Source organism: Nycticebus coucang, chromosome 3, assembly GCF_027406575.1.
Source record: "Nycticebus coucang isolate mNycCou1 chromosome 3, mNycCou1.pri, whole genome shotgun sequence".
Classification (NCBI taxonomy): domain Eukaryota; kingdom Metazoa; phylum Chordata; class Mammalia; order Primates; family Lorisidae; genus Nycticebus; species Nycticebus coucang.
In genome coordinates, this window is record NC_069782.1 from 126594902 (window position 1) to 126607464 (window position 12563).

General features: G+C 47.4%; 2 protein-coding genes across 14 annotated transcripts in view; one reads left to right on the plus strand and one right to left on the minus strand.

Annotated features, from left to right (window-relative positions):
* The first annotated feature begins 15 nt into the window (after nucleotides 1–15).
* ZDHHC16 (zinc finger DHHC-type palmitoyltransferase 16) lies at nucleotides 16–11652 on the plus strand. 8 transcript variants are annotated; one of them, XM_053582873.1, is made up of 12 exons: nucleotides 16–224; nucleotides 4902–5149; nucleotides 5286–5480; nucleotides 5624–5712; nucleotides 6099–6185; nucleotides 6822–6867; nucleotides 7013–7060; nucleotides 7912–7997; nucleotides 9526–9649; nucleotides 9832–9902; nucleotides 11084–11194; nucleotides 11495–11652. In XM_053582873.1, the coding sequence occupies exons 2-12, from the start codon at nucleotides 4907–4909 to the stop codon at nucleotides 11640–11642; spliced, it is 1248 nt and encodes a 415-aa protein (XP_053438848.1). In that variant the 5' UTR covers nucleotides 16–224; nucleotides 4902–4906; the 3' UTR covers nucleotides 11643–11652. The 8 variants fall into 8 exon arrangements, with proteins under 8 accessions (XP_053438848.1, XP_053438847.1, XP_053438851.1 ...); XM_053582872.1 differs by having other exon boundaries at nucleotides 6099–6127; nucleotides 6734–6867; XM_053582876.1 differs by having other exon boundaries at nucleotides 6099–6127; nucleotides 6734–6867; nucleotides 11084–11652.
* Nucleotides 11653–11880: 228 nt separating this feature from the next.
* MMS19 (MMS19 homolog, cytosolic iron-sulfur assembly component) overlaps nucleotides 11881–12563 on the minus strand; it is a 49112-nt gene continuing 48429 nt past the window's right edge. For all 6 annotated transcript variants that reach the window (XM_053582864.1, XM_053582867.1, XM_053582866.1 and 3 more), the window contains 2 exons: nucleotides 12340–12440; nucleotides 11881–12261 (listed from right to left, as the gene is read on the minus strand). In XM_053582864.1, the coding sequence (XP_053438839.1) occupies nucleotides 12234–12261; nucleotides 12340–12440 (129 nt within the window). In that variant the 3' untranslated portion in view covers nucleotides 11881–12233. The remainder of the gene's footprint in view (nucleotides 12262–12339; nucleotides 12441–12563) is intronic.

The window sequence follows — 12563 nt, forward strand, 5'->3', positions numbered from 1 at the left end:
CCGGAGGCGGAACTTCAGGGCTCCTGCCCTTGCTCTCGCGCTTGCGCCTGGGGTTGAGGATGGGTTGGCGGCGGGTCCGGGTCTACTGCCTGGCCCTGCGGGTGGTGGACCATGGTGGGTCGGATTGAGCCGGGCTCTGCTCTGGTGCCAAGCTGGAAGGGGTGACAGTAAGCGTCGGCAGAGGCTGCGGGGCTCCATTTGACTGGGGAATTAGCAGGCGGCAGGTAAGGGCGGAGCCACGATCCCAGCTCTCCATCCTAGTCCCTTTTTCTAGTGTCGGGCGCTGCCCCGGGGCCTTGTTGCGAGTCCGGGTTCCTGCTCTTTCTTCGCCCCGCCCTGCGGGGCCCTCCCCTTCTCTGGCAGAGCGCGCTCTCTCTGGTCAGCTGTGACATGCAGAGCTGGACTGAGGTCATTCGACCCAAATCGCCCATTTTACAGGTCAGAAACTCAGATCCAGGGACAGAACTTGTCTTGTGCCAAGTCTCTAAGATAGGTTAAACCGGACCCAAGTTTTTTGACTCCCAGTCTCTTGTTGTTTGACCGCGCCGTCTTTATTGAGAAATAAAGCCTTTTTCCGGTTTTTGTAACTGCTGCTACCAGTCCTACAGTCGGATCTTCTTAAGCAGTGCTCTGGTTGTGTGGATGCCTCGTCCAAAGATGCGCAGCCCCGTGATAAAGTTACTGGTCTTTTTCTTCTCAGCATGTTAGCCGGGAGGGGAGGCTGCACGTGGATAAGATACTACTTTTTACTGATGTCTGACATCTCCTGCTTGAGATTGCAAACATCCCGAAAGCAGCATCTTTGTCCAGATTAAGTTTTGCCACGACTTTTATCTCAGTTCATCTGACTTCTGTGATTTTGCAGTCTGTCCCTCCCTGTCTCCTCTCCTTTCCTCTCCAGTCAGGTTTCCCTTTGGGAAAACAGATGGTGACTTAGAACCTTGGGAAGAGGGTGTGTGTGCCATGCCCTGCAGTCTCCTGTAATCTGGTGGCAGATGGCCACCATGCTTGTGGCTACTATCGAGGGATCCACGGACTTAGGGCTTGTGCTTGAGGTGATAATAAAACTGTGCTTTGCTCTCTTTTTCCATCCGGTCACTTGAGATCACTGCCCTCCCTCAACACATAATTTTTTGAATTTTGTATTACCTGTTTCCCCAGAGGAAAAGTCTGTATGTTCAGTTGTAGCCCTTTTATTACATGTATCTTTTCTTTGGGATCCCCATACTCCCCTTTCCCACTAACTAAAGGGAAGAGGGCCTGGCTTTAGACTTTGTACACTCAAGTCTGATCTGTACCTGTGCATCTGCAAGCTTCCTGTGTAAATGGTTAATCTGATTTCTGGTTGGACTTGTTTCCTAAAATGACTTCTAGATCCTAAGGGCAATGATTTTAATAACAGTTCTTATTTCTCTCTCAATTAATCAGGAAGAAGGTTAGCAGCAAACACTTACTTAGTGTTAACACATTGGCAAGAGTATCCTTGCTGTTATTTATAGGACAGATAGACATTTGACCAGCCTTCTTACTTTTGCTTCCCTCTGGGTCTTTCATTCAACAAATATTTATTAAATATTTCTATGAACCAAGTATTGTGCTAGGTGCTTTATTTTTTTATTTTTTACTTTTGAGACAGAATCTCACTCTGTTTTGCAGCTAGAGTTTAGTAGTGTCATGATAGCTCACTGCAACCTCAAACTCCTATAGTTCAAGCAATCCTCTTGCCTCAGCCTCTCCTGTAGTAACTACAGCCACTCACCAGCATGCCTGGATGTTTTTTTCTAGTTTTAGGCGGGTTCTCACTAAAACCTCAAATGATCTAAAACTTCAAATGATTTTCCTGCCTTGGCCTCCCCGAGTGCTAGGATTACAGGCCACTTGCTTGGCCCTGTGCTAGTGCTTTATAAACCAACACCTCACCAAGTACAGTTGGCCCTCCATATCCAAGGATTTCCCACTTGTGGATTCAACCAATCTCAGATTGAAGATATTCTGGGGACAAAACTACAATAAATCATAACAATACAATAAATAAATACAAATAGAAATAATACAGTATGTCTTCACTTAGTGTTGTCAATAAGTTCTTAGAACAGACTTTAAGCAAAACAAAGTATAAGTACCAACTTTTTTCTCATCAGCATTATGTTATTATTCAAGAACTTGCTATATACATAATTTGTCTTCAAATCCCAATTTCCAAGAACCTATTGATTTTCGACATTAAATGAGGACTTATTGTATAGTATAACATCTGTTTACATAGCATTTACATTGTATTAGGTTTCGTAAGTAATGCAGAGAGATTTAAAGTATACTGAAAGATGTGCACAAGTTATAAGCACATACTATGATATTTTTTATCAGGGACTTGAGCATCCATGGATTTGGTATGCAGGGGCTCCTGAAACCAACCCCTACAATATGGGATGACTGTATAGTTACAGAATCATAAAAGGTTAGAGCTGAAAGGGACTTTAGCATGTAATCCTGGTCTGCCATTGAATGGGATTTGCCCAATCTCATAGAACTCCTTAGGGGCTGAACTGACCCCTAAGGAGTTGGTAAATCTAGTCCTTAATGCCAGCATTTCCTGTAGAGTGCAGTAATTTAGGAGGTGGTTGAGAAGAATCTGAAAAGTGGAGAATCTGAGAAAGAAGATTTAAGACCGGGAGCGATAAGGTGGCATATAATTCACGTTTATTACAAATGAGGACTACATCTGGATTTGCCTGCTACTGCTATAAAAAGTATTTTAGCAAATAGGGAACCCCATTAGCCATAGTAAGGTAATGAACAGTGATAGACCAAAAGTCACCTAGCTTTGTTGTGGGGTGATGTGTTTTGTCCACTCTTAGATTTGATTGTAGGTGTCTACGGTTTTGAAAATTTATGCTTCATGGTTCCAAACAATAGGAGTCCAACTCAGAGGAGGTGATAAAGTTTGAGCTTTTTGGGTTTTTTTCTCCCTCTTTTCTACACTCCTCTTATCCTAGGAGGTTATGGGAATGGCTAATTTTTTTATCCTGGTGCTGAGTGTAAGTTCCAACTGAATTGTTTTGGCTTTTTTTTTTTTTTCCTTTCTCTTTAGGCCTTGTATGAAGGGTTTCTTTTTGTCTTAGGACTTATAGGATTTGTGGAAGGAGTTAATTATTTCCTTTGAAAGGCCTTCTAAGATGAGCCAAAGTTAAAGGAGAGTACCATGCTCCAGTTACAAATGAAACTACCCCTCCAGTGGAGCAGCCTTCTCCAGTTTCTGCTGGGGTTTTGAGCTACCTGTTAAATAAGTCAGTGGAGTTGTCAAGGACAAAGCAGCACTCCCTGGTCACCCCAGGGAAAATCAGACAATTTCTGGTGAAATATTTTAAAGAACTGATGATGAAACTATCATCAAAGGAATGTTTTAGAGCAGTGGTTCTCAATCTTCCTAATGTCTCTTAATGCCACGACCGTTTAATACAGTTCCTCATTTTGTAGTGACCCCCAACCATAAAATTTTCGTTGCTACTTCATAACTATAATTTTGCTACTGTTATGAATCGTAATGTAAATATCTGATATGCAGGATGTATTTTCATTGTTACAAAGGGGTAACGACCCACAGGTTGAGAACTGCTGTTTTAGAGCATCTGTGTCTTCTGATCTGGTCATTACCTAGGCAATGGATGGGGTAGAAACTGCAGAGAGGAGAAGGCGGCACTTGCAGGCGAGCCATGAAAGGGCTAAAGACCTGGGAAGAGTGGTTGGGAATCTTGGGGCCAAGGGCAGCAGCTGCAGAGGTTCTTGAGTGTCTTAACTAGGACAGGGTAGGGGAGACTTTTGGCTGAGAGGGGACCCTGAGGTCTTCATGGGGCACCATTCCCATTGCTTGTATCTCCTTCCTGTGGTGTACTGCTCTGAATACCTGAAGTTGTCTTGGTTACCTTATCCTTTGGTGAGCCAGGGAGTGGAATTGGAGACAAAGCATCTTATGTCAAGCAGAGGGTAGCCAGCTGTCGAGACAGGAGACAGGAAATCTTATGCTGCTAAGTTCAGTCTGCTGGCCTGTAACATCAGCCCAGAGGGAATACAAGGAGTACATTGCCAAGATTGAAATAGCACCAAAGATGTAGGTGCTATTTCCACAGTACTTACTCCCCCATTGGCTATTCTTTGGTTAAAAGCCATGGTTAGGAGGTGGGTCAGTGGGCCAGGACAGGCAGGAGGCCACCTGTGGTACAGTGGCCACGCTTAGAGACACAGTGGGCAACTTTGTCTATGTTCTATCCAAAGGTCTCTTTACATGGATAGTTCTAAAGGTTGCTTTGGCCTGAAGCTGCCTTCCTATCTCTCACCTCCTACTTCAACTCTTTAGCTCTAGCTCTAGGTGTGCTTTTTTTGTCTGTTTTGAGATAGAGTATGACTCTACTGCCAGGGCTAGAGTGCAGTGGCATCATCACAGCTCACTGCAGCCTCAAAATCCTGGGCTCCAGGGATCCTTCTGCCTCCCAAGTAGCTGGACTACAAGCATGCACCATCATACCCAGCTTATATATTTATTTATTGAGATGGGATCTCACTCTTGCCCAGGGTGGGCTTGAATTCCTGGCCTCAATTGATTTTCCTGGCTCAGCCTCCCAAAATGCTGGGGTTATAGGTGTGAACCACTGCACCCAGTCTGTTTACATCACCCTAGATTTGCTGTGCACCCATATGGTGTAATATAAACCTTTAGTCCCTACGCCAGTAATGTGGTTGTGACATTGGCACTGAATAGTCTACAGGAAAGTGAAATGACCTTCCTACTTCTTATAGGTGATGACTGTCCTAGCTGGTGATTGTTTCAGTATTAGGGCTTTGCCCTAGTGGGGTAAGGAGAGCTAGGACTCTGGTGGGATTCTCATAATGGTGTGCTTTTCTAGGAGCCATGCGGGGCCAGCGGAGCCTGCTGCTGGGCCCAGCCCGCCTCTGCCTACGCCTGCTTCTGCTTCTGGGCTATAGGCGCCGCTGCCCACCTCTGCTCCGGGGCCTGGTACAGCGCTGGCGCTATGGCAAGGTCTGCCTGCGCTCCCTGCTCTACAACTCCTTTGGGGGCAGTGACACCGTGGTTGATGCTGCCTTTGAGCCTGTCTACTGGCTGGTGGACAACGTGATCCGCTGGTTTGGGGTGGTGAGTGATGCCCAGGGAGCAGAGGGACTTGTCTCTAATGGAGCCACACTAGGCTTTGAAGGCCAGCCCCCATCCCCAGGGAAGTTCCTGAGTCTGCCTGATGTAGCTGTCTACCTGACCTTATTGGTGTCAACAGGTGTTTGTGGTGCTGGTGATTGTGCTGACGGGCTCCATTGTGGCCATCGCCTACTTATGTGTCCTGCCTCTCATCCTCCGAACCTACTCAGTGCCACGACTCTGCTGGCATTTCTTCTATAGTCACTGGAATCTAATCCTCATCGTCTTCCATTACTACCAGGCCATCACCACTCCACCTGGGTACCCACCTCAGGTGGGTCCTCACAGGGGAATGGGGGAGGGGGAGAGTTGCAGGCTATGGGAGCTAGTCCCAGGAGTGAGGAAGAGTGCCTTAGTGACTTCTGAAGTACAAAACTGATGCTGCCACAATCATGATGCTCTTCTCCCTTTGTGTAGGGCAGGAATGACATCGCCACAGTCTCCATCTGTAAGAAGTGCATTTACCCCAAGCCAGCCCGAACACACCACTGCAGCATTTGCAATAGGTGGGTGCTGGCTTTGCTCTATAAACCCCAGCTGTGACCCTTCTGTTGTAGCCCTCGGGCAAATCCTAGATATGAAGTTTGCTGTGATATGTATAAAGCACTCATTATGTGTCAGGCAGTGTGCCACCTTCTGATACCTTGTCCTCAGGATTGTCCTGAGTTAGACATTTTCGCCACTTGTGGAAACTGGGTTCAGGGACATGAGTTACCTTGTCCAGTATCTACAGCTAATAAACCACTTAGCTGGGTTGGAAGTCAGGCCCAGCTGTCTTCAAAGTCTATGCCCTTTCCACCTCAGCAGGATGCTGGTCCTTGTAGGAAAGGATTGGCACTGACACCTCAAGAATCTTGGCCACCGTAACAGAGCCTGTGTCCCTTCCTCACAGGTGTGTGCTGAAGATGGACCATCACTGCCGTATCCTTTTGTTTTCTCTTCTGTCTGATGTCTTCTTTAGCTCCCCAGCACTTACAGGGTTAGTGCCACAAATAGGCTTATAACATCACCATGCAGAGAACACTGGGCTTATGAGAAGTTAGGAGCAGAGTTGTGAGGGTTGGCCATCTACTTGGGGGAGCAGGAGGCTCACAGGTGCTCTGGGACATAACTTCTTAGAGCAGGGACTCAGCCAATAGCTCTTTCTTCTGCTTACTGTTGTGCTAAGAGATAGTTTGGGCTTCTGTGATTGTCCACTGGGTGTGTCACATGGAACTATGGGTCCCCTTCTGCTGTCCCATACAGATATCTGGCTAAGCCCAGCTAGGCTGAAGTACTGGCATATTCATTTTACTAAAGGATTTCCATTTCCATGATTCCCTTAATGGACTTTAGGGCTCTGAAAAGCTTAGACACTTTCATTGATCCTCTGCAAACAGTCCCATATTTTTCTACCTTTGGAAAAATAGTTCTTGGTGACTGGATGATTGAGGCTTGGGTGATGTCGCTGTGAACCACAGATGAACCAGAGGTCTGGATAGCCCCTGAAATTGTGTTTGATCTTGTCCTTAATCATTCCTCCACCAGCATGGCTGAACAATTGTGTGGGCCACTATAACCATCGGTACTTCTTCTCTTTCTGCTTTTTCATGACCCTGGGCTGTGTCTACTGCAGCTATGGAAGTTGGGACCTTTTTCGAGAGGCTTATGCTGCCATCGAGGTGAGCTCATTGTTAGGAGCAAGGGTGGCTCCATAGGGCTAGTGCAGAACTGTGGGGTGTGGAACCTGTCCCTAAGGATGGGGCTGGTAGCATCCCCACTCTGGAGGCCTGAGAGTATAACCAGCACTGTTTTCCATCCTCTTAGAAAATGAAACAGCTCGACAAGAACAAACTACAGGCGGTTGCCAACCAGGTGGGCTGTCCCCACCCCACTGCCTCCTGCTGCTCAGGCCTGGGGGTGTAGAGTTGCTCAGGCGACTTGGGCCAACCAGTTTAGTTGTACAGGCTGGCTGAAAGGCCACCTTAGACGGGATCAGAAGTGTTTAGGGAGTCTGTTTGTGGTGGATAGACTAAGCTGGAAGTCCCTGGTGTGTGACAGTTTTTGGCTACCTACCATCACCTTCTCTTTGGGCTGAGCAAGCACTCTGCCCTGGTGATGGCCTGAGCAGCAAGGAGTCTATGTTAGTCTGTGTAATGGGGCTCCAGGGGACACAGATCAGGCTGGGACAGTCTGATCTTCCTTTGCTATTGGTCCATCCACATCTGGATCCTCCTTTCCCCTCAGTGCCTTCTCAGTGCCTTCCAGGACTTCTTAATCTACGAGCACATCTTGGGCTCTTATGATTGTATTTCTGCCACCCTTTCGCAGTCCTTGGTGGAACTCTTAGTTCTGCCTCTCCAGTCAGTGCATTCTGGGTGTGGCCTGCTCTCTCAGGTAGCAGCCACACAGAGGAGTTCCAGCTGGGGATTGGAGTGGCTTCCCCTGGAGCTCCATTGGTGTTGTCAACCTGAAGACCCAGGGTCAGCTCCTCCTGTGCTTTGCCATCTCGTCCAGACCTGTTCTGCCCAGTGTTTGTCCACATGATGCTGTGGCTGGGCCTGGTCCACGCATCTGGCTGCTGTCCTGACTCCTCTGTGGCTTTTACTCCCATTTTCTTTGCCTGGGTTTAGATCACTTCCTGCCTATAGATGCTGGGGATCTGGTGGCAGCTGCTGGAAATCAATGGAGCAAATGAGTCAGGCTTTGCTGTTTTCTTTTTCTAGACATATCACCAGACCCCACCACCTACCTTCTCCTTTCAAGAAAGGATGACTCACAAGAGTCTTGTCTACCTCTGGTTCCTCTGCAGGTATTTAAACTCCCATTTTTGGTAGTTTTTTGTTTTGTTTTTTAGATAGAATCTTACTCTGTTGCCCTAGGTAGAGTGCCATGGCGTCATTATAGTTCACAGCAATTACAGCTATATCAAATTCTTGGACTCAAGTGATGTTCCTGCCTTAGCCTCCTGAGTAGCTGAGACTATAGCCATCTGCCCCGATACCTGGCTAGTTTTTCTATTTTTAGTAGAGAAAGCGTCTTGCTCTTGTTCAGGGTGGCCTTTAACTCTTGAGCTCAAGCAATCTACCAGCCCCAGCCTCCCCAGAGAGCTAGGATTATAGGTGTGAGCCACCATGCCTGGCCTCCATTTTTGATAGTTTTAAGGGAGGGGCAGCTTCAGGAAAACCTTTATGTGCCAAATACAGGCAGGACCCCATCCCTAATGAACTGCCACTGTTCTAGTCTAATTTAGGTTTGCAAAGAGTCTGCACTTCATTTTCTTCAGCATTTGGGGGCAGGGAACATTAAGAATACTAGCATTGGGGCGGCGCCTGTGGCTCAGTCAGTAAGGCGCCGGCCCCATATACCGAGGGTGGCAGGTTTAAACCCGGCCCCGGCTGAACTGCAACCAAAAAATAGCTGGGCGTTGTGGCGGGCGCCTGTAGTCCCAGCTACTCGGGAGGCTGAGGCAAGAGAATCGCTTAAGCCCAGGAGTTGGAGGTTGCTGTGAGCTGTGTGAGGCCACGGCACTCTACCGAGGGCCATAAAGTGAGACTCTGTCTCTACAAAAAAAAAAAGTACTAGCATTGCTTGTTACTAAGTACAAGGATACAAGCATGTTTGTTATGTACCAAGGTAAATTAAACTCCTCATTTTATTTCATAGCACCTACCTAAAGGGGTAGAGTGACTTCTTCCATGATACACAGCTAGGAATGGTAGTGCTGGACTTTGAATTTCATGCCTCTAGTGCTTTTACTACTCCCCACTATCTCCTAAGCACGGGTTTGAGACAGGATTTCACTTTGTCTCCCAGGCTAGAGTACAGGAACATGATCATAGCCCACTGCAGCCATGAACTCCTGGGCTCAAGTGATCCTCCTGCCTCAGCCTCCTGAGTGGCTAGGACTATATGGGTGAGCCACCATGCCTGGCTGATGCTGTTTATAGATGTAGTAGAGTAAAAGTTCACTTAGGTGGCTCAGTGCCCGTGGTTAGGGCACCAGTGATGGTGGGTTTGAAGCTGGCCTGGAGGCCTGCTAAACAACAATGACAACAGCAACAACAGAATGTTGTGGTGGGCACCTGTAGTCCCAGCTACTTGAGAGGCTGAGGCAAGAGAATCGTTTAAGCCCAAGAGTTTGAGGTTGCTGTGAGATGCGACGCTATGGCACTCTACTGAGGGCGACATAGTAAGACTCTTTCTCAAAAAAAATGTTAGGATATATGCAGGGAAATGAAGTATCTATACTTGGATAGAGAGGCTGCTAGCTCAATTTTAGAACTATTTCTCCTGGCCCTCTCTAAACTACCCACCTTTCTTTGCTTTTCTTTTCCTAGTTCCGTGGCACTTGCTCTGGGTGCCCTAACCATTTGGCATGCTGTTCTCATCACTCGAGGAGAGACTAGCATCGAAAGGCACATCAACAAGAAGGAGAGACGCCGGCTGCAGGCCAAGGGCAGAGTGAGTAGGGTTGAGGGCTTGATGTGGTTGGGCAGACAGGCCATGGTGAGGGCTGACTAGAGCAAGCATCATATAAGGCCAGAACTTGCCTATTGAACTTCAGCTTAGTCAACGTAGTCTCAAAAATTAGAAGGGGATTAAGTAGAAGAGGTTTTAGAAATGTATGTTGTTCTTGGCTCTAGGTATTTAGGAATCCTTACAACTACGGCTGCTTGGACAACTGGAAGATATTCCTGGGTGTGGACACAGGAAGGTAAAGTAAGATACACAGATCAGTGCTGCCCATCTCTGTGGCAAAGATGATGTTCTTTTTTCTTTTTTTGGTATAGACAGAGTCTCACTTTATTGTCCTGGGTAGAGTGCTGTGGCGTCACACAGCTCACAGCAACCTCCAGCTCCTGGGCTTAGGCTGGGACTACAGGCGCCCACCACAACACCTGGCTGTTTTTTGTTGTTGTTGTTGTTGCAGTTTGGCCGGGGTTGGGTTTGAACCTGCCACCCTCAGTATATGGGGCTGGCGCCCTATCCACTGAGCCACAGGTGCTGCCAAAGATGATGTTCTGTTCTTATGAATGCTTGAAAGGTGACTAGTGTGACTGAGGAGTTTTTTTTTTTTTTTTTTTTTGTAGAGACAGAGTCTCACTGTACCGCCCTCCGGTAGAGAGCCGTGGCGTCACACGGCTCACAGCAACCTCTAACTCTTGGGCTTACGCGATTCTCTTGCCTCAGCCTCCCGAGCAGCTGGGACTACAGGCGCCCGCCACAACGCCCGGCTATTTTTTTGTTGCAGTTTGGCCGGGGCTGGGTTTGAACCCGCCACCCTCGGCATATGGGGCCGGCGCCCTACTCACTGAGCCACAGGCGCCGCCCGACTGAGGAGTTTTTAATTTGATTTCATTTTCACTAATTAAAATAGCCACATGTGGCTATTGTCTTAAAGTATACTTCTAGATTCTAGGAGTACAGATCATTGCTCTCTGGAGCCAAATAGGCTTGAGATCAAAACTGTGGTTTTAAGTAGATGAAACTTCAAGATGACTACAGTAGAATACTAAGGAGGCTGTTCTCAGGAAGGGACTTCTAGCTGTAGGATATAGTGGCCATTAGTCACCTCTCACAAGCCAACAGTTTGTGAGGTTGAAGTACAATAAAATTTAAGTACCTTCTCCCACGCTTTTTTCCCATCCTCCCTACACTCCTGCCACTCATTGTGCTAGCAGTGGTCCCTTAGAAATTTAGCTCAAAGTCTCCAAAGACCTTTGGGGCAGCGTAGAGTACATTTATTGGACAAAGTAGTGGAAATTAGAATTTTTGTTACCTTTGTGATTGATGCCAACGTAGCTTCAGTATACCTTGATAAATGCTTGCTGAGGAATTAAGGTCAGGAAGGACCAAGAGTTTTTTGAACTCAGACATTTCTGTCTTCCCTTCTAGGCATTGGCTTACCCGGGTGCTGTTACCTTCTAGCCATCTGCCCCATGGGAATGGAATGAGCTGGGAGCCCCCTCCCTGGGTGACTGCTCACTCAGCTTCTGTCATGGCAGTGTGAGTTGGACTGTGTCAGCCATAACTTGAGCATTCATTCTGCTTCCTACGTTGTCTCAAGGGCCTCCAAGGGCAGCTTTTCTTGGAATCAGTGATCAAAAGAGCTAGTGGGCCTGCCTCAGAGTACCATACAAGGACAACTCTCAAGGACCAATCTTTTGACCACTGTAGAAGACACGATGTGAAGAAATCCTAGGACTGGCATCCCTTTACTCAGGCAAACAGAAGTTCCAGCCCCAGATGAGGGTCAGGCAGCTAGCTGCGTTGCCCAGTGCTGACCCTGGCCCCTCCTGGTTACAGGACCTCTTCAACTTGCTGTCTGAGAAAACACCGTACTGGTACAGTTGGGAATCCTAGCTTCTCAACAGGGCAAAGTTACCAGGCCTGCTGCCAAGGTCACTGCCACTTATCACATGCTGCTGAGGGGAGCAAAAATAAAGGTATATGATTTTTAAAAATATGTAGCTCCTCACTCTTTTCTTCACTGTAGAGGGGCCAGGAGAGAAGCCAAGGTCATGGCCTAGCGTGTAGATGTTCTGGTCATGCCTCCTGTTGAAGAGTTGGATGCAGAGAAGAATTCTTGGCTAATCCCTATCATTACCGTTCTTCTAGCTTAGGCCAGTGATACCTCTGGTTTTGTGCTACAGAGGCATATGTGGGGTTAAGGGAAATATTTGATAGCCCCATTACTAAAAGAAATCTTTATTTTTCAGCAGGTACACACATATCTGCCATCCTTGACCTCAGGGCCACACTCATCTGCATTCAGCCCTCAGCAGCATATCTCCCTTCCTCTGACATACAAATGGAAGAGCCCCCATGCCCTTAATCTCTCTTCAAACATAAGTAGTCTCATAATTCATGAGAAATTAGAACTCCCATGTTTCTCATACAGCCACATGACAGAGGCCTAGCACTTGTGCTGTCTGTGGGAGAGGCAGTCAGAAGCCAATAGTCTCCCTGCCATGGGTAAAATGGCTCGATAATAATTCCAGGTAAGATTGTCTGTTAGAACAGTCGAGGCCAGGACCAAGGGGGCTCAGCTACCAGGGCTCCCCAGCAGAAACCTGTAGCAAAAAATGTTGGTAACCATTAGTGGTGAGGTTTGTCTCAGCCCCATCTTTCCCCATGACATAAAAACTCACCATTCTCCCCTGGCTGACACTGCTTCCTTGCGTACCAGTCTCTTCTTGTCATCCAGGGGTTTGGCTAAGGCCCGGATCACCTGTGGTTTGTACGGGAGCAGCTGTGGAATCAGAGGAGATCATCTTAGCCTTGCTCATCCAAAGCAACCAAAAGTGCCACTTCTCTGACTGTACAACTAATACTCTGGAGAAAGCAAAATGCGTCCTATTTTTTAGTGATTCTA

Coding starts and splice junctions, on each gene's coding strand:
- ZDHHC16 (XM_053582872.1), top strand. CDS start 4,907: ATGCGGGGCCAGCGGAGCCTGCTGCTGGGCCCAGCCCGCCTCTGCCTA. Junction 7,061..7,911: donor TACAGGCGGTTGCCAACCAG/GTGGGCTGTCCC, acceptor TTCTTTTTCTAG/ACATATCACCAGACCCCACC. Junction 7,998..9,525: donor TACCTCTGGTTCCTCTGCAG/GTATTTAAACTC, acceptor TTCTTTTCCTAG/TTCCGTGGCACTTGCTCTGG.